General features: G+C 42.9%; 2 protein-coding genes across 4 annotated transcripts in view; one reads left to right on the top strand and one right to left on the bottom strand.

Moving 5' to 3' along the window:
- Positions 1-4: 4 nt before the first annotated feature.
- On the bottom strand, positions 5-4,234 carry ino80b (INO80 complex subunit B). Of its 2 annotated transcripts, XM_071523533.1 has the most exons (6): positions 3,533-4,234; positions 3,477-3,479; positions 3,127-3,325; positions 2,354-2,502; positions 1,616-1,788; positions 5-847 (listed from the first exon to the last, which is right to left on the bottom strand). In XM_071523533.1, exons 1-6 carry the CDS (start codon positions 3,570-3,572, stop codon positions 383-385), a joined length of 1,029 nt encoding a protein of 342 aa, XP_071379634.1. In that variant the 5' UTR covers positions 3,573-4,234; the 3' UTR covers positions 5-382. The 2 variants fall into 2 exon arrangements, with proteins under 2 accessions (XP_071379634.1, XP_071379633.1); XM_071523532.1 differs by lacking the exon at positions 3,477-3,479 and having other exon boundaries at positions 3,533-4,174.
- Positions 4,235-4,349: 115 nt separating this feature from the next.
- The window catches only part of aadat (aminoadipate aminotransferase), a 16,364-nt gene continuing 6,215 nt past the window's right edge, over positions 4,350-14,498 (top strand). The window contains exons 1-9 of one of the 2 annotated variants that reach the window (XM_071523531.1): positions 4,350-4,460; positions 4,910-4,981; positions 5,869-6,037; positions 9,829-9,961; positions 10,653-10,727; positions 10,834-11,043; positions 11,461-11,526; positions 12,915-12,997; positions 14,120-14,216. In XM_071523531.1, coding sequence (XP_071379632.1) covers positions 4,915-4,981; positions 5,869-6,037; positions 9,829-9,961; positions 10,653-10,727; positions 10,834-11,043; positions 11,461-11,526; positions 12,915-12,997; positions 14,120-14,216 — 900 coding nt within the window. In that variant the 5' untranslated portion in view covers positions 4,350-4,460; positions 4,910-4,914. Of the gene's footprint in view, positions 4,461-4,728; positions 4,982-5,868; positions 6,038-9,828; positions 9,962-10,652; positions 10,728-10,833; positions 11,044-11,460; positions 11,527-12,914; positions 12,998-14,119; positions 14,217-14,498 lie in introns of those variants that run through there. The other variant, XM_071523530.1, reaches the window with a different exon arrangement.

The raw sequence follows: 14,498 nt of genomic DNA, 5'->3' as shown, positions 1-14,498 counted from the left end.
TCGTTATTTATTGTTTATCATGTTTGCTTGATGTAGCAACCCATGTCATTCTCTAAGCAGACTTTTTACATTATTAACAAAATAAAAAGGAAGCTCAACCAAATGAAAACTATTATTCTATCTCAAAACTTTTACAAAAATATGCATTTTATGTGGTCTTCAAACAGATACTCTCGAAATTATAAATACGTTTTTCACTGACTTGTACACTGATTTTGAGATTTTTACATTATACATAATTGAATTGTGTAACCAGCATCAATGCAGGGGAAACCATCACTAATAATACAAAGCATACATAAACAAAAAAACAAAAAAATAACAGTTCGATCCAAATTGCACTTGGATTCAGAGTCCAGAAAGAGTCGTGTTAATTTTAAGTTCAAGCAGCACTTTCCACCAGCAGCAGGTTCCTCTTGTAGCACTCCAGGCTGCAGAGGGGAACCCCGGTCTTGGAGCAGCAGTACCTCTTGAGGTTGGTGCAGCCGCTCACCCCGCAGCTCACGGGGGCGGGGGGCGGAGGATGGGGTGGGGCGGGGGCCGGAGCCTGGACGCCCGCGGGGAAGGAGATGGCCAGGCCCTGGGCAGAGTCGCTGTAGCGCACCATGGGACACTGGGCCTGCTTGGACTTCTTCTCCTTCATGCTTTTGATCTTGGCCTTGCTGGTCTTGGTGAGCCGCTCGATGGTCTGGTTCTTGTTCTCCTCGGCCTTCTTGGCGGCCTGCAGGCGCCTCTTGCGGGCGCGCTCCTCCCTCTTCTGCATCATCTCAGCCGTCATCTCCTTCTCCTTGTAGCCCATGGGGAGCTCCAGGAGCGGCTGGCTCTGCTGCTTGTGCAGGAGCGCTTTCTGGAGGGAGGGGAGGCACACAGGCAAAAACAACAAGCTCTCAGGGAGGTACATTTAAAACTTTGAATAATCCCTGAATTTAAGTGATTTGCTGACAAAAGGGCCTCTAATAGCCACATCAAAAGATTGTAGGTCATACACTTCTAAAACCTACATAGTAGGGATGTGAATATATATTGAAATTTAATATATCGCAGTACATAAATGTGACAATACGTATCGTGGGGCAGAAAAATGAATCACAATATTAGATCAATTTTATTCTGCTGTAGTAATTACAAATGAGACGGCTTGTGTATTGTCTTATATATTATTTGCAAGCCAACGCCATTGCTAGAAAGATTTGTAGCTCAGAAATAAACATAATTCTACACAGTCAGACTTTGTTGTCATTTAATTTTTATGTATTACATCGTATCGTGGTCGTGTTGAATCATGAACCCGATATTGTATATTGAATTGCATCGTGACATAAGCATATTGTCCCATCCCTACTACACAGGGTTTTCATGTATCCTTAAAAACTCAATAATTTAAAGAGTAGATTCTGGTCATAAAAACTTAAGTGTGAAACATTAAGACATACACATCAATTTTATGTCTTGTATATGTGAATGTTTTTTTTTTTCTTGTCTTAAATTTCATAGTTAGTGTCCTTTTGTTGGGTCTCTAAAACATTTTGTGGCAAACCTGATTGGCAAAAAGTTGTCTATAAATACATTTTGACTTAAAAAAAGTGTATTTCCCCTGCTTCGTCCTCTTCCTCACCTGTCTGGCTGTGAGCAGAGACTCGTCGATCTCCTTCTTCAGCTCTCCGTTGTCGTCCAGCTCTCCTTTCTCCAAAGCGTCCAGCCACCGCTCCTCTTCATCCACAGGTCCGCCCAGCATGGAGTCCGAGTCCATGTCCGGCAGAGGAGACGTGGCCAGGTTGCTGTCTTCATCTGATAAAGAGAATCAGCAACAAACAGGAAAGACTTATTGTCTTAACTCAACCAGTATCATCGGTATCATCCTTTAAGTCACTTCTTAAAACCTACTTCTATGTAAAGGCCTTCTATTAGTGTTTATTTTAACTTATTTTATTTTAATTAAATTATTTTTTATTATTTATTGTATTCCATTTTTATTGTATCCCTTCTTTTAGGTGGTGTTCTTTTCTATTTTTAAGTCCTTTATTTTATATGATGTTTTATTGACTTTTTAAACTATTTTTCTTGTTGTAAAGCACTTTATAACGTTCATTTTGCTGCAATAGTCCAGTCCAGATCATATTCAAGGATTTTGTACTCCTTGCCAAAAAGACTATGCAAAAATAGTTTTTTTAATGCAAAAAAGGAAGGCAAAAAAGTATAAACATTCAAGATTCAAGCCTTCATTCAGCATTCAGTGGTTGTTTGACTGTGAAAACCCCTTTGCGTAAAATCTGAACAGTCCTAATTTGAGAACTATTAATCTCAAAATGTTTTGATTACATCCATAATAGATTGGAGTCACAGAGAGACTCACCCAGCCAGGCCCGGTACTGCTCCAAAGGCACAGAGGGCTCCTCATCATCGTCCTCATCATCGTCATCATCATCATCGTCCTCATCATCAATGATCATGAGTGGTGAAGGAGGACGGGCCACACCGGGATGCACGGTGAATGTGGGCACACTGGGAAAGGAAGCAGACACAACAGCCTGCTGAGTCACTGTATATCCACGAGTCGGCGTAACACAACTTAACGAAACTTACCAAAACACAAGAGTTTATAAAGCTAGGGTGAGTAATACAGAAACCTGGCATGGATGTTACAGGAAAGGTGATGGGTGATGAATGGTGTGTACATGCCATCATCAAACAGGGCCATCTACATGAGGATCATCTATTAGAATTTCCAAAATACGAATGTATACGAAAAATATGCTTCCCAAAATTTGAAAGTGCAATTCCTCATTTCAAATTCAAACTCCCAGTGGATCTGGGGGAGGAGAAAACAAATTTACTTGCTAACTCATTATGTTTCATTGTGTTATAATCTCAGGGATGATAATTAGTGACTAAAACTGTCTAGGATACATCGCATATGGATTATGTATTGTCCACAGCATTGCATATAATAATACAATCATACTGTATGAACAAAAAAGGGAGTTCCTGTAATTATTGAATTCGCCTATCCTTTATTGCACCATATTCATCTGTATTTTATCTTGTACTGTTGTAACACTCAATACTATCTGATTCATGCCAATAAAGCTTTCTCTGAATCTGACTCTGAGTCCCGTCCCGTCTCACCTCTTGGTCCCCAGTGTCTGTCCTCCCAGTTTGATCTTGAGTCTGAGCTGTGGAGGCGGCCGGACCACCATGACGGGCTCCGGCTGCAGGGCCTCCGGGAAGCCGTGGCCCCCGTCGTCCCGGTGGTGCTTCCTCTTGTGCTTCTTGTGTTTCTTGTGTTTCCTCTTGTGGATGCTGTGCAGTCCGGAGCCTCCGTCACCTGCAGAGGACACGATGGAAAGCGTAAAGGGTTTAGATACTCTTTAAGAGGGGCTGGTAAACTTTGGAAAAAATACCAGCCGCTCTGTGATTGGTGGAGAGTCAATTACTCCTACGGCTAGGAAGCACTGTTTCCAGAATAGACAGGGAACCTACTTCGCCGTAACATTTACAATGCAAAGCCAATGATAACACCTTGAATACTCACCGAGAAACCTGGGGTGGATCATGTCTTTCCTTTTCCCCATTGAAACGAGTGGGATCTAAATACCAAGGACAGCCGCTCTTCAGGTCTAACTACATCGCAATTACATCGCTAATTAACGCCTGCCTATGCGGAAGTGAGAATATACATAGCCTATATATAACGACACAATACTATAGATGAACACTGACAGCAGAGATAAGATACTGTGATTCCTGACATTTAAGTTTGCCTTTTGATATAACGTTTTGTCCGATAAGTCGGGTAGGTTGGCTGTTACTCTTGCAGTCCTTGCGGAGGGTTATTATTGCATTAGTATGTAACGTTAGTGGTTAGCATTGCATGTTGACTAAAACTGCTACCGTGCTGCACTGAATAAGACAGTTGTAGCCCGAAGGTTAGCACAAGTGAATATACGTTAGCTAACCGCATTCAACAGCTAAAGTTATAATACTCCACAAAAACTCAAATTCATTCAGTTTCCACTTAACAACTTTCCGCCGCAATTTGAAAACACAGGATTTGTTATTCGCAAGGTAACTAACTGGCTAACCCATGGTAGTTAAACAGCTTAGCTTAGCCAACATCACAACACGGAAGTTCCTTCCTCGTCGTTTTCCGGTTATTTTGTGCCACCGGTGCCGGTTCACTGCGCTCTATTGGCGAAAAAATTAACCGGCGCTGTAAACTACAGCCTGTAACGTTTTTTTAAGAAAAACTATTCTGATTTCTTGTCAGAATCTGTAAGATGTCGCGACCAATAGAATAGTTGCCCGTCCTATCTAGTTATACATGCAGCACTAGTGCTACACAGTATTATATTTAGACTTGGGAAATGTAGTTCGCCTAACGCTCACCGGAGCCGATGCCTGCACACCAAGAAATATATTACCCAGCAGGCCCCTGCGCCATTGAGTCCAAGATACGCAAGGTCAGTCACATAAACTAAGCGTGGCCGGTTCAGTAACCGCTGTTTGATTTATGAACTATATTCAATATGACTTTTATTCCCTCGTCATCACTGTTGTGTCCTAATGCATAAGTGACCCCGCTTGTTTCTCTGTTAGCTCACCTTAATCCAGTTAGTGTTATTTGTACCAAAGAAAAGTTACTAGCTACGTGTACAATAACATACCGTTACTCAGCCAGCCTGCTAGCATGCTGATATGAAGAATATTTCTCCTGTCACGTTGTATTAAGTCAAGTGTGGTTCATTTACATAGCATTTTTTAACAAACAGAAAACAAAAGATACGAAAACAATAAAAAAAAAAAAACCTAAAGACCTTGTTGAGACAGTGAGGCTCAGCAACAGGTGGACTCCATGAGCATGTTATTACTGTGTTGAACAGCTGATTTGTATGAGTTTACCATTTTGTAGGAACCATGAATTACTCTCGGTTTCTGACAGCTGTCAGTGCAGCTAGAAAGCCCTCTCCCATCAGGATCCTGAGTAAGTCATGCTGTCACTCTGTTTTTCACAACACACTGACACCTACTGTTACAAAATAACAGGTAGAACAGAATTAAAACAAATTATGGTACTTTTTTAAAGGAAGAAATGATGCCACTTAAAGGGATATTTCGCTTTGGTATAACATGCTTCCAGCAGCCTTAACCCATGTAAACACACCTATTATACCAGCTATATCAGTGTCCTGAATGGGGCCTAAAATAATTTATTAATTATAAACTAACTGCAGTAGCGAACAATTCAATGGAACGGACAATTCTGAATAAAAGGTATCTGATTATTTTGATATCTGGGGTATATTTCCTTTTTTATTGGCCTACATTTTCAGTGCAAAATAAGTCAAATTACACCTTGATTTAATTATGCATAGTGGCTGGGGGAAAAAATAGTTCTTCTACTGATAGAAGATATAGCTATGGGTAACTTAAAAACAGCAGTAGATCAGGCCATAAAAACAGATACCTTTGAGGCAGAAAAAAGTATTTTGTTGATTTCTTAACTGCCCTAGTTGGTTTATACTGCAGAACCATTATTTTAGGCAAGGAAAATGAAAATGAATGGAAGTGGATTAGGAGCTTCTGGAGGTGCATTTACATGGGAGTGAGACTGCTGAAAACTAACCATGTTACACAAAAGTGAAATATCACTTTAAGAGAGATATTGAATGATGAACTTAATGTTTTCTTTGCTGAAATCAACAAAACCTGTGGAAATGAGCTCCTCAATTGTTGGTGTCTAGCCTATACTGCCATTTATATAATGGTTATTCCCACATTTTATTTTATGAATTGTGTTATTGGACTAGCAGCCTCTCTGTCACCAGTCCTCACGCCTCTCTCCCTCTGTCTCCCTCCACCTGTGTGAAGCCGAGCTGCAGCAGCGCTCTCCTCCCTCCCTGATCTCTCTGGCCGGAGGAGCCCCCAACCCCAACACCTTCCCCTTCCAGTCGGCATCCATCAAGGTGAAGAACGGGGAAACGATCAGCTTCGATGAAGCCACGATGAAGAGGGCCCTGCAGTACTCTGCCTCCAATGGGTGAGAGAGAGAGAGAGAGGGAGAGAGAGAAAGAAAGAGAGAGAGAGAAGTCCATGTTTTGTAGAATCAGATACTTTTTCAAGAGATGTTTCTTGCTTAACCAGGCCACGACACAGGCAGAGAAATTTAAGTGTGGTGACAATTTAAAGCTACACTAGGCAAGATTTTAATGTAAAAATACACCTGTGTTATCAGCCTAAATCACAAAGTGGGGCTGCAACAGGGAAGATCATCCCATCCCCTGTAGATTCTCTCCATTTGCCCAAATGACATTGTGGTGTCGGGTATCGTCACCAACGTTAGATCTTTTGCCTCTCATCCTGTTGGTATCCTTTTCTATAAAGCATCACAGACCGGTCGGATCAGTAAACTCGAGCATGCTGAGGTTACATCGCATGATTTCTGGGTAATGAAGTTCAAATTTTTTAGTGTTTTAGTGTTATATCTCAATCAGTCGACAGACATTGTTTTAGGATTGGACCTGACACATAAAGATAGCAGTGTGCTGGATCAGTCCCACACTGAAATGACTGTCCAGAGTTTGGTCTCCCTCTTTTTCTCCGTCTTGGCTGGTCTGGTCTTGTGACGCTCAGTGGGTCTGTCAGTGGGAGTATGGCAATAACACTGCAGATGTTAGGGGTTCAGTTGCTTCTCGGGGCCCATACTCTGAATTCATGCACTGGTGATACTGTGAAGCCCTTCGGATGAAAGCATCCACCAAGCAGCTGATACAAGAGTCAAAACTGATGTCTGGATGCTTTGCGTTTTTGTGTTTTTTCATTTTCTTTATGCATCTGGTCCATTACTGAGGTATTTACAGAGAGATATTAGGAGAATCTGGACATGGAAATGCTTTGATGAAATTTAGACCTCATCTTTACTTCAACAGATTATCTTTGTTGTAGCCTCATGGGCAGCAGAGTGGAGGTTATCGCTCTGTGGCTGCGTATCTCTCTTTATGGCCGTCTCTGTAAACTTTGCGGTGTGAAGTGACTTATCTGTCACCCACTGACTCACATGGTATTGGTTGACTCATCGGTGAGAGAAGATAAAGAGGTTAAAATCAATACAGCCTGACACTGACTATTCTCTTGTGTGTATTTTTTACACCTACACCTTTTTCAGAATCAGAATCAGAATCAGAATCAGAATAAAGTTTATTGCCAAGTAAGTTTTCACAGTACAAGGAATTTGCTTTGGTATGGAGGTGCATACAGTAAACATAAAAATAATAAAATAAAAATAATAATAATACAATTAAAATATAATAAAAAATATAATAAGAAATAAAAAATATGTACAAATATATATGTGCAATATAACAATATAACAATATAACTGTTTTTTCAAGTGAATGAAATGTACAGTTTGTACAGTTATGTGCAAAAAATTTTTTCAGAGAATGTGCAAAGGTATGGGGGGGGGGGGGGGGGGTGAGGGACTGTGTCAGTGGGGGTCCCGGGCCTTGTTGATGAGGCCAGCTGCAGACGGGAAGAAACTGTTCTTGTGGTGTGAGGTTTTGGTCCTGATGGACCGCAGCCTCCTGCCAGAGGGGAGCGTTTCAAAAAGTTTGTGTCCAGGGTGGGAGGGGTCGGCCACAATCTTTCTTGCTCGCCTCAGGGTCCTGGAGGCGTACAGGTCCTGGAGGGAAGGCAGATTGCAGCCAATCACCTTCTCAGCAGAGCGATTGATGCGCTGCAGTCTGCTCTTGTCCTTGGCAGTGGCAGCAGCGTACCAGATGGTGATGGAGGAGGTGAGGATGGACTCAATGATGGAGGTGTAGAAGTGCACCATCATCGTCTTTGGCAGGTTGAACTTCCTCAGCTGCCGCAGGAAGTACATCCTCTGTTGTGCTTTTTTGGTGAGGGAGCTGATGTTCAGCTCCCACTTGAGGTCCTGGGTGATGATGGAGCCCAGGGCCCAGGAGTCTCTCAGGGTGATGCGGGTGAGTGGGGCTGGGTTCTTCCTGTAATCCACAACCATCTCCACTGTCTTCACAACGTTGAGCTCCAGGTTGTTCAGTCCGCACCAGGACACCAGGCGGTCGATCTCCTGCCTGTAGGCTGACTCATCCCCACCAGAGATGAGCCCAATGAGGGTGGTGTCGTCCGCGAACTTCAGGAGCTTGACAGACTGGTGACTAGAGGTGCAGCTGTTGGTGTACAGGGAGAAGAGTAGAGGGGAAAGAACGCAGCCTTGGGGGGAACCGGTGCTGATGGTCCGGGAGTCAGAGACGTGTTTTCCCAGCTTCACGTGCTGCTTCCTGTCTGACAGAAAGTCTGTGATCCACCATGATCGTGTTAAAGGCAGAGCTGAAGTCCACAAACAGGATCCTGGCGTAGGTTCCTGAGGAGTCCAGGTGCTGGAGGATGAAGTGGAGGGCCATGTTTATTGTGTTGTCTACAGACCTGTTGGCTCTGTAGGCGAACTGCAGGGGGTCCAGGAGTGGGTCAGTGAAGTTTTTGATGTGTGACAGCACAAGGCGTTCAAAAGACTTCATCACCACAGAGGTCAGGGCGACGGGTCTGTAGTCATTAAGTCCTGTGGTCCTTGGCTTTTGGGGACAGGGATGATGGTGGAGGTCTTTAAGCAGGCTGGAACGTGGCATGTCTCCAGTGAGGTGTTGAAAATGTCTGTGAACACCGGAGACAGCTGATCGGCACAGTGCTTCAGGGTGGATGGAGAGACAGAGTCTGGCCCGGCTGCTTTGCAGGGGTTCTGTCTCTTGAAAAGCCTGTTAACGTCCCTGTCCAGGATGGAGAAAGTCGTCACTGTGGTAGGGGGGAGGGGGGCTCTGAGGTGGGCAGCTGTGGAGAGGTGTCAGGACTGTCCCATTGTCTTTCAAAGCGGCAGTAGAACTCATTCAGGTTGTTGGCCAGGCGCAAGTCGTTAGCAGAGTGGGGGGCTCTAGGTTTGTAGTTGGTGATCTGTCTGAGCCTTTTCCAGACAGAAGCAGAGTCGTTGGGCGGAGCTGTGGCATCTTTTTCCTTGGATTTTCTGTCAATGAAGTTTGAGTTTCTCTTTTCTGTGTCTGTTCAGCCGTGGAGGCGATTGCTGCTCATGCTAACTACCCAGTTCTTCTTCTGGTTATCCCAAACAAACCGCTGTTGCTGCCGCCAGGTGTATAGAACAAGAGAGTAGCAAAACGGAAATTTGGTAACACTTTAGATTAGGGAACACACGTTAACTATTAACTATGGGTTTTCCCTCAATAGTTTAATTATTTCCCTCAATAATATGTGATACTAGCACCTTATAAGCCCCATACTGAACAAAGCAGACTAAGAGCCCAATTCATGTGCAACAACTTCCTTACTGACTGCTATAAGCACTAATTAGGACGCTATTGAGGGAAAACCAATAGTTAATGAGTTAAAATTGTAGAAAACAATAGTGCAGAATAAGGTGCTAATAGGTAGTTTGTAATTAAGCAATATTACATGAGAGGGTGTGCTTTCACTTCAGTGATGCTTACGGACTGACTGCATCACTGTCGTGCCAATAATGACGGTAAAGCACACCCTCGAGTGTAATATTGCTTAAATAATGAACCACTCATAGAGATATAACAGTGTTAGTGATAGTGTTATATCTCTATGGAACCACTACACTGCTAATATGCATGTTAATAAGCAACTTATAAATAGTTAATATGTGTTCCCTAATCTAAAGTGTTAGCAAATTTATGAAATTTAATTTATGAAAATGTCACAGATTATTACTCACAGAAAGGTACAGCTGTGTGAACTCCACTCTAGTCATGAGAGAGTAAGTCTAGTTTTCATCCGTAGAATCCCTGAGCTGCTGACGTGGATGAAGAACCTGCAGAAGAACCTCCACAGCCCGCCGACCGCCGGCTACAGCCCCGAGAACGGCCAGATGGACATGTGTGTGACCACCGGCAGCCAGGAGGGGCTCTGCAAGGTACCAGACACCACCTGCACCCATCTCATGGTCCTGCCGTTTACTCTCACTCATACCATTTTGTGTGCATGATTAAATTCAAACAAATGCTTACTGGCTGGGGGGGAATATACTGTCCAATGGTTTCCAGAGGGAAGCTTCAGTACCATGTGAAAGCAAAGGATCCCGTTCTCTCTCAGTCCAACAGTAAAGAAGTTTAGTGTCTTGTATTTTTCTGAAAGACGTTTTTAATTAATTGAAGTGATTGTGAATTTCTTTGCTCTTACATTTCTACTTACTCACGCATTTCTCTTTTTATCCGAGCTTAGATGTGTATGTGTTTTAATATATTTTTTTATTATTATTTTTTTTAAATTTAATTGACTATGTTTATTTGTTTTAGATACCCATTTGATTTGTAATAGCGGTTTTCATTTGATGTGCACTCGGCAGCATTGTAAATGAGGTTCCCCCGTCAGTGTTCACCGAGATTTAATAAAGGTTTGGATGGATATGAAGTTGGTAGAATTTCACATTAAAAATCAATTAAAAAGTGCCAGTTAGTGTTAGTTAGTTACTGCCATTTCTCAAATCCCTTTGGTTAAATGTTGTTTTTAACTGCTTTTAACATCTAGTAAGGGTTTTATTCAAAGAGTGGTAGTCTAATGTCAGCTTCTGTTGTCATTTGAGTCCATTTGTTTTTTGGTTTCAGGTGTTTGAGATGCTGGTGAACCCCGGAGACAACGTTCTGCTAGACGCACCCACATATTCAGGAACACTTGCAGCGGTGAGAACACACATGTAACGACACACACACACCACAAACACACACACCAGACACACACTGTGATGATTTTCTCTCTCTCTCCAACTGTCTCTCTTTTCCTCCGCAGCTCCAGCCACTCGGCTGTAACCTGATCAACGTCCCCAGCGACCAGCACGGCATGATACCTGCCGCTCTGAAGGACGTTTTGTCTCGGTGGGATCCCTCGGAAGTCCACAAGCCCGGCAGCACCGCTCCCAGGATCCTCTACACCATCCCCAACGGGGGAAATCCCACCGGCGCCTCCATGACAACGCAGAGGAAGAAGGAAGTCTATGAGGTGCATCGCTCTTGTCGCCTGTCATTTAAATGTCACGCTAAATTTAACCTCTCTGCAGAACTTCCTAGAGATATGTACAATGTTTTAAAGCATTTTTTACTGTGTGAAATGTGAAAACGCTCTTAGTGGTAAAAGAAATATTTCCTTATGCATGAGAACAAGAGGATTTTGTGTACATATGCAGATACAGTTGCAGGCATAGATACACACACATGTTCATGTTCATGCTGAAATAATCTCAAGAACGCACACACACACACACACACACAAATACTCATGCTTCCGCGATGATTTTGTGAATCTGTCCCAAAAACAGTCAGTGAAGCGCTGTGTTCTCATCAGCGCTCGGCGTTCAGCTGATTTCCCTGCAGATTTGCTCTGTCAGATTCTATTAACTGCTCGCTGTCTTTTTAATAGCTGGCCAGGCAGTACGACATGCTCATCGTCGAGGATGACCCGTACTATTTCCTGCAGTTTGAAAAGGTAAAAGCGTTCACTTCCCTCCCCTGTCGTCACTTTGGCACTCAGGCACTGCACATGTATTAATCGAGTCTGATGTTAAGTTGTTTTTTTCTCACATCTAAAAAGTGTGCCCATTGTATTCTCTGTAGTTTGAAAAGGTAAAATACTTAAATCGTCTCGTCTGTTGTCACCTTGGTCTAATGCAGTGGTTCTCATTCAAGGCTGGTTTTCATTCGAACCATCTAATCAGGGACTAATTTACACCCGGGACACCAGGCGAATGCAATTAACCGCAATTAACTAGCTGTTAGAATAGAGAACCGCTGTCTAATGAATGCTCTTTAGTACGAGTATGAATCTACGGTCTGATATTAACATTTTGGATTTACATGAGATGAGTGTGACTGTACTATTTCCTGTATTTTGAAAAGCTAAAATAGCTCAATCACCTCCCGTGATTTCACTTTGGTCCAGTTGATTTGATTTGTTTTGGTATATAGTAATGTCACACCTTACTGGCACCCAAAGGAGAAATTCTCTTCTCGCTTGCCTCCCTCCATAGCGAGGTCAGAGGTCAGAGGTCAGGGTCAACTACAGTACAGCTTCCTTGGGGCTGGTAGGGATTCAGTAGCTGATTATCAAATCCAAGAACAAAGAAAGAAAGAAAGTCAATACTTCTTGTGGAGAAAGTTCTTCTTGTCTTGGAGAGAACGATCTACTCATGAAAGTAAGCAGGGAGACGCTTCTTTACGGTGTGAGATGAACTGTGCGCTTCACATCGCTCATGATTAATTAAGACACACAGCTGTTCATTTTCCCGCCTGTTACAACCGGCTCTGTACCATAAACTGCAGCGCTGCTCGGACGTGATTCATTCATCATGCGTCATTCTCGCAATGAATCGTGGGGCTTTCCATTCGTTCTCGTCGGTCAGATCTTTATCTGTCCTCCGTCCTTTCCTTGTTTTTTTTTTTTTTAATCATGTTTCGGTGGTTAGATATTACATAAAACGCGTCATGGAGGAGACAAGTGCGCAATACAGCTTCCTTGGGGCAAATATAAGATTAGAGAGGAAAAACAGCAACAAAGAACTCCTGGGGCAGTGATAAGTGGCACACTCTTCTCATGCAGAGGAAAACATATACAGTATATATCAGTACTTATATCTGTATCTGAGTCTGATCTTATCTTTTTCTTCTACTGTTTCTACATTGTTTCTACATTGCTTTTTTATATTAAATTTTTATTGGTTTCTATTGTTTTTTATTCTTCTCTGTCTTTTAACAAAGTACAAAAGCAACCACTAAGCTTTCTGATTCTGATCACATGCATAAATACAATATAATCTGGTTCATATTAAAGGCTCATTTATCGCCCTCATTCTCCCTCTCCGTCCCTTTGATTGACAGCCGTGGGCGCCCACATTTCTGTCCATGGATGTTGACGGCAGGATCATCAGGACCGACTCCTTCTCCAAGATCCTGTCTTCAGGGTGAGTGTGTGTGTGTGTGTGTGTGTGTGCTTCTGCGTGGCTGTTTGTTTGCTTAAATCCCTCTGTCTTTGAAGCGCTCCTGTTCCCAGTTAAGGTTTTCATGGACTCTGCAGGAGCACAGTTGTAAACGTTTTTGCCCTGAACAAGTCAGGACCTGGTGTGTTCACTGGGTGTGTTAGGAACTTGTGTTTTTCCAGTTCAACAGACAATTTAATTAGCTTGTGTAATTCCCCATAGTCCCTGTGCAGGATACAGCTGAATGTTGTTTGTGTGTAGACACATGGAAAGGCGGAGCTGAGCAGAAGAAAACAGGAAAGAAAACTTCCTATGGGGGAACACACTCGCCCCCGCTCTCAGATTCACATCCAAACCTCAAACATTCATGAGCTAAATCATCTTTTTTGTATTTTTGTTAACCAGTCATGATGGCAGTCATATCAACTTTTATATGTTTGCCTGTTTCTACTGCCAACAGACTGTAAAATGGTGAGAATTAATACCTTTGCAATGCTAAGAGGCATAAAAGAGATCAGTAGCATTGTTGTGCACATGTGCAGGAGGACATGATGTTGTGTTTTTTCCACTGGCCAAGTGGCCCTGGTCTGTTTCCTCTTTTTAATGGTTTCTGTGTTCTTACTTTCCATTTATCTAACCTTTACTCCACCAGGTTTGTCCCACTGAGATTAAGAATCTCTTTTCAATGGAGTCCTGGCTGAGAAAACAGCATCAACACAAATGTAAAAGTTTCAGACCAACAACTTAAAACAATGTATGAAGTCAGAATACAGTCAACATCACATGAGAGAGAGAGAGGGTGAGAGAGAGAGAGAGAGAGTGTGTGTGTGTGTGTGTGGTTACATGTACCAAGTCCAGAGTTCCTCACAATTATAATACAGTTACCATAAACCTGAAGTCCTCAAAATGGAAAATGTTTTTTAGAGGTTTAGAGGTTAGGTTAATATTTCAGCTTAGATTAAGAATAAAATTAGGGTAAACATTAGCTATGTGTGTGTATTTGCATTCCCAAGGCCTTGTGTGTGTGTGTGTGTGTGTGTACGTGTTTCTGTGTGTGTTTGCACTTGTCCGGTTGAGCGCTCAGCTGTGCGTGTCGTATCGTTTCAGGCTCAGGATGGGTTTTGTGACCGGTCCCAAGCCGCTGGTGGACAGGGTGGTGCTGCACATCCAGGCCTCTACCATGCACACCAGCACCTTCACACAGGTGAATGACACCTTTATCTCACTGACTCCGACTGACTCCATGCGTTTCAGTATCACACTGCCAAACCAACCTGTTGAATGACTTGCAGCTTTCTGCCTTGAGCATTGACATTGTCATATTTATTACGTCCGCTTCCCGCGACTGTAATCTGAGCAGGAAAAGTGATTATAGGAACTTGAACTTCTGCCAGCGGAGACGGCTTGTCCGCTGGATGTGACCGGCTGCTGTAACAGTATGCTGGTACAGAGAGTATGGAGTCTATCATTAGGAGATACAGTATAT

The sequence above is a fragment of the Centroberyx affinis genome, unplaced genomic scaffold, assembly GCF_046629955.1.
Source record: "Centroberyx affinis isolate AG114_WGS23_722 - 3 ecotype Tasmania unplaced genomic scaffold, CSIRO-AGI_Caff_v1 ptg001094l_1, whole genome shotgun sequence".
In the NCBI taxonomy this organism is placed as follows: domain Eukaryota; kingdom Metazoa; phylum Chordata; class Actinopteri; order Beryciformes; family Berycidae; genus Centroberyx; species Centroberyx affinis.
Note: the sequence above shows the minus strand (reverse complement) of the source record. Positions and strands in the feature narration are given on the sequence as shown.

Bases quoted from the DNA above. Each gene is read 5' to 3' on its own strand.
- ino80b (XM_071523533.1), bottom strand. From the start codon at position 3,572: ATGGGGAAAAGGAAAGACATGATCCACCCCAGGTTTCTCG. The intron at 2,503-3,126 runs GTGAGACGGGAC...TTCCTTTCCCAG, and splicing joins CAGACACTGGGGACCAAGAG to TGTGCCCACATTCACCGTGC. The intron at 1,789-2,353 runs GTGAGTCTCTCT...TCTCTTTATCAG, and splicing joins GCAGTACCGGGCCTGGCTGG to ATGAAGACAGCAACCTGGCC.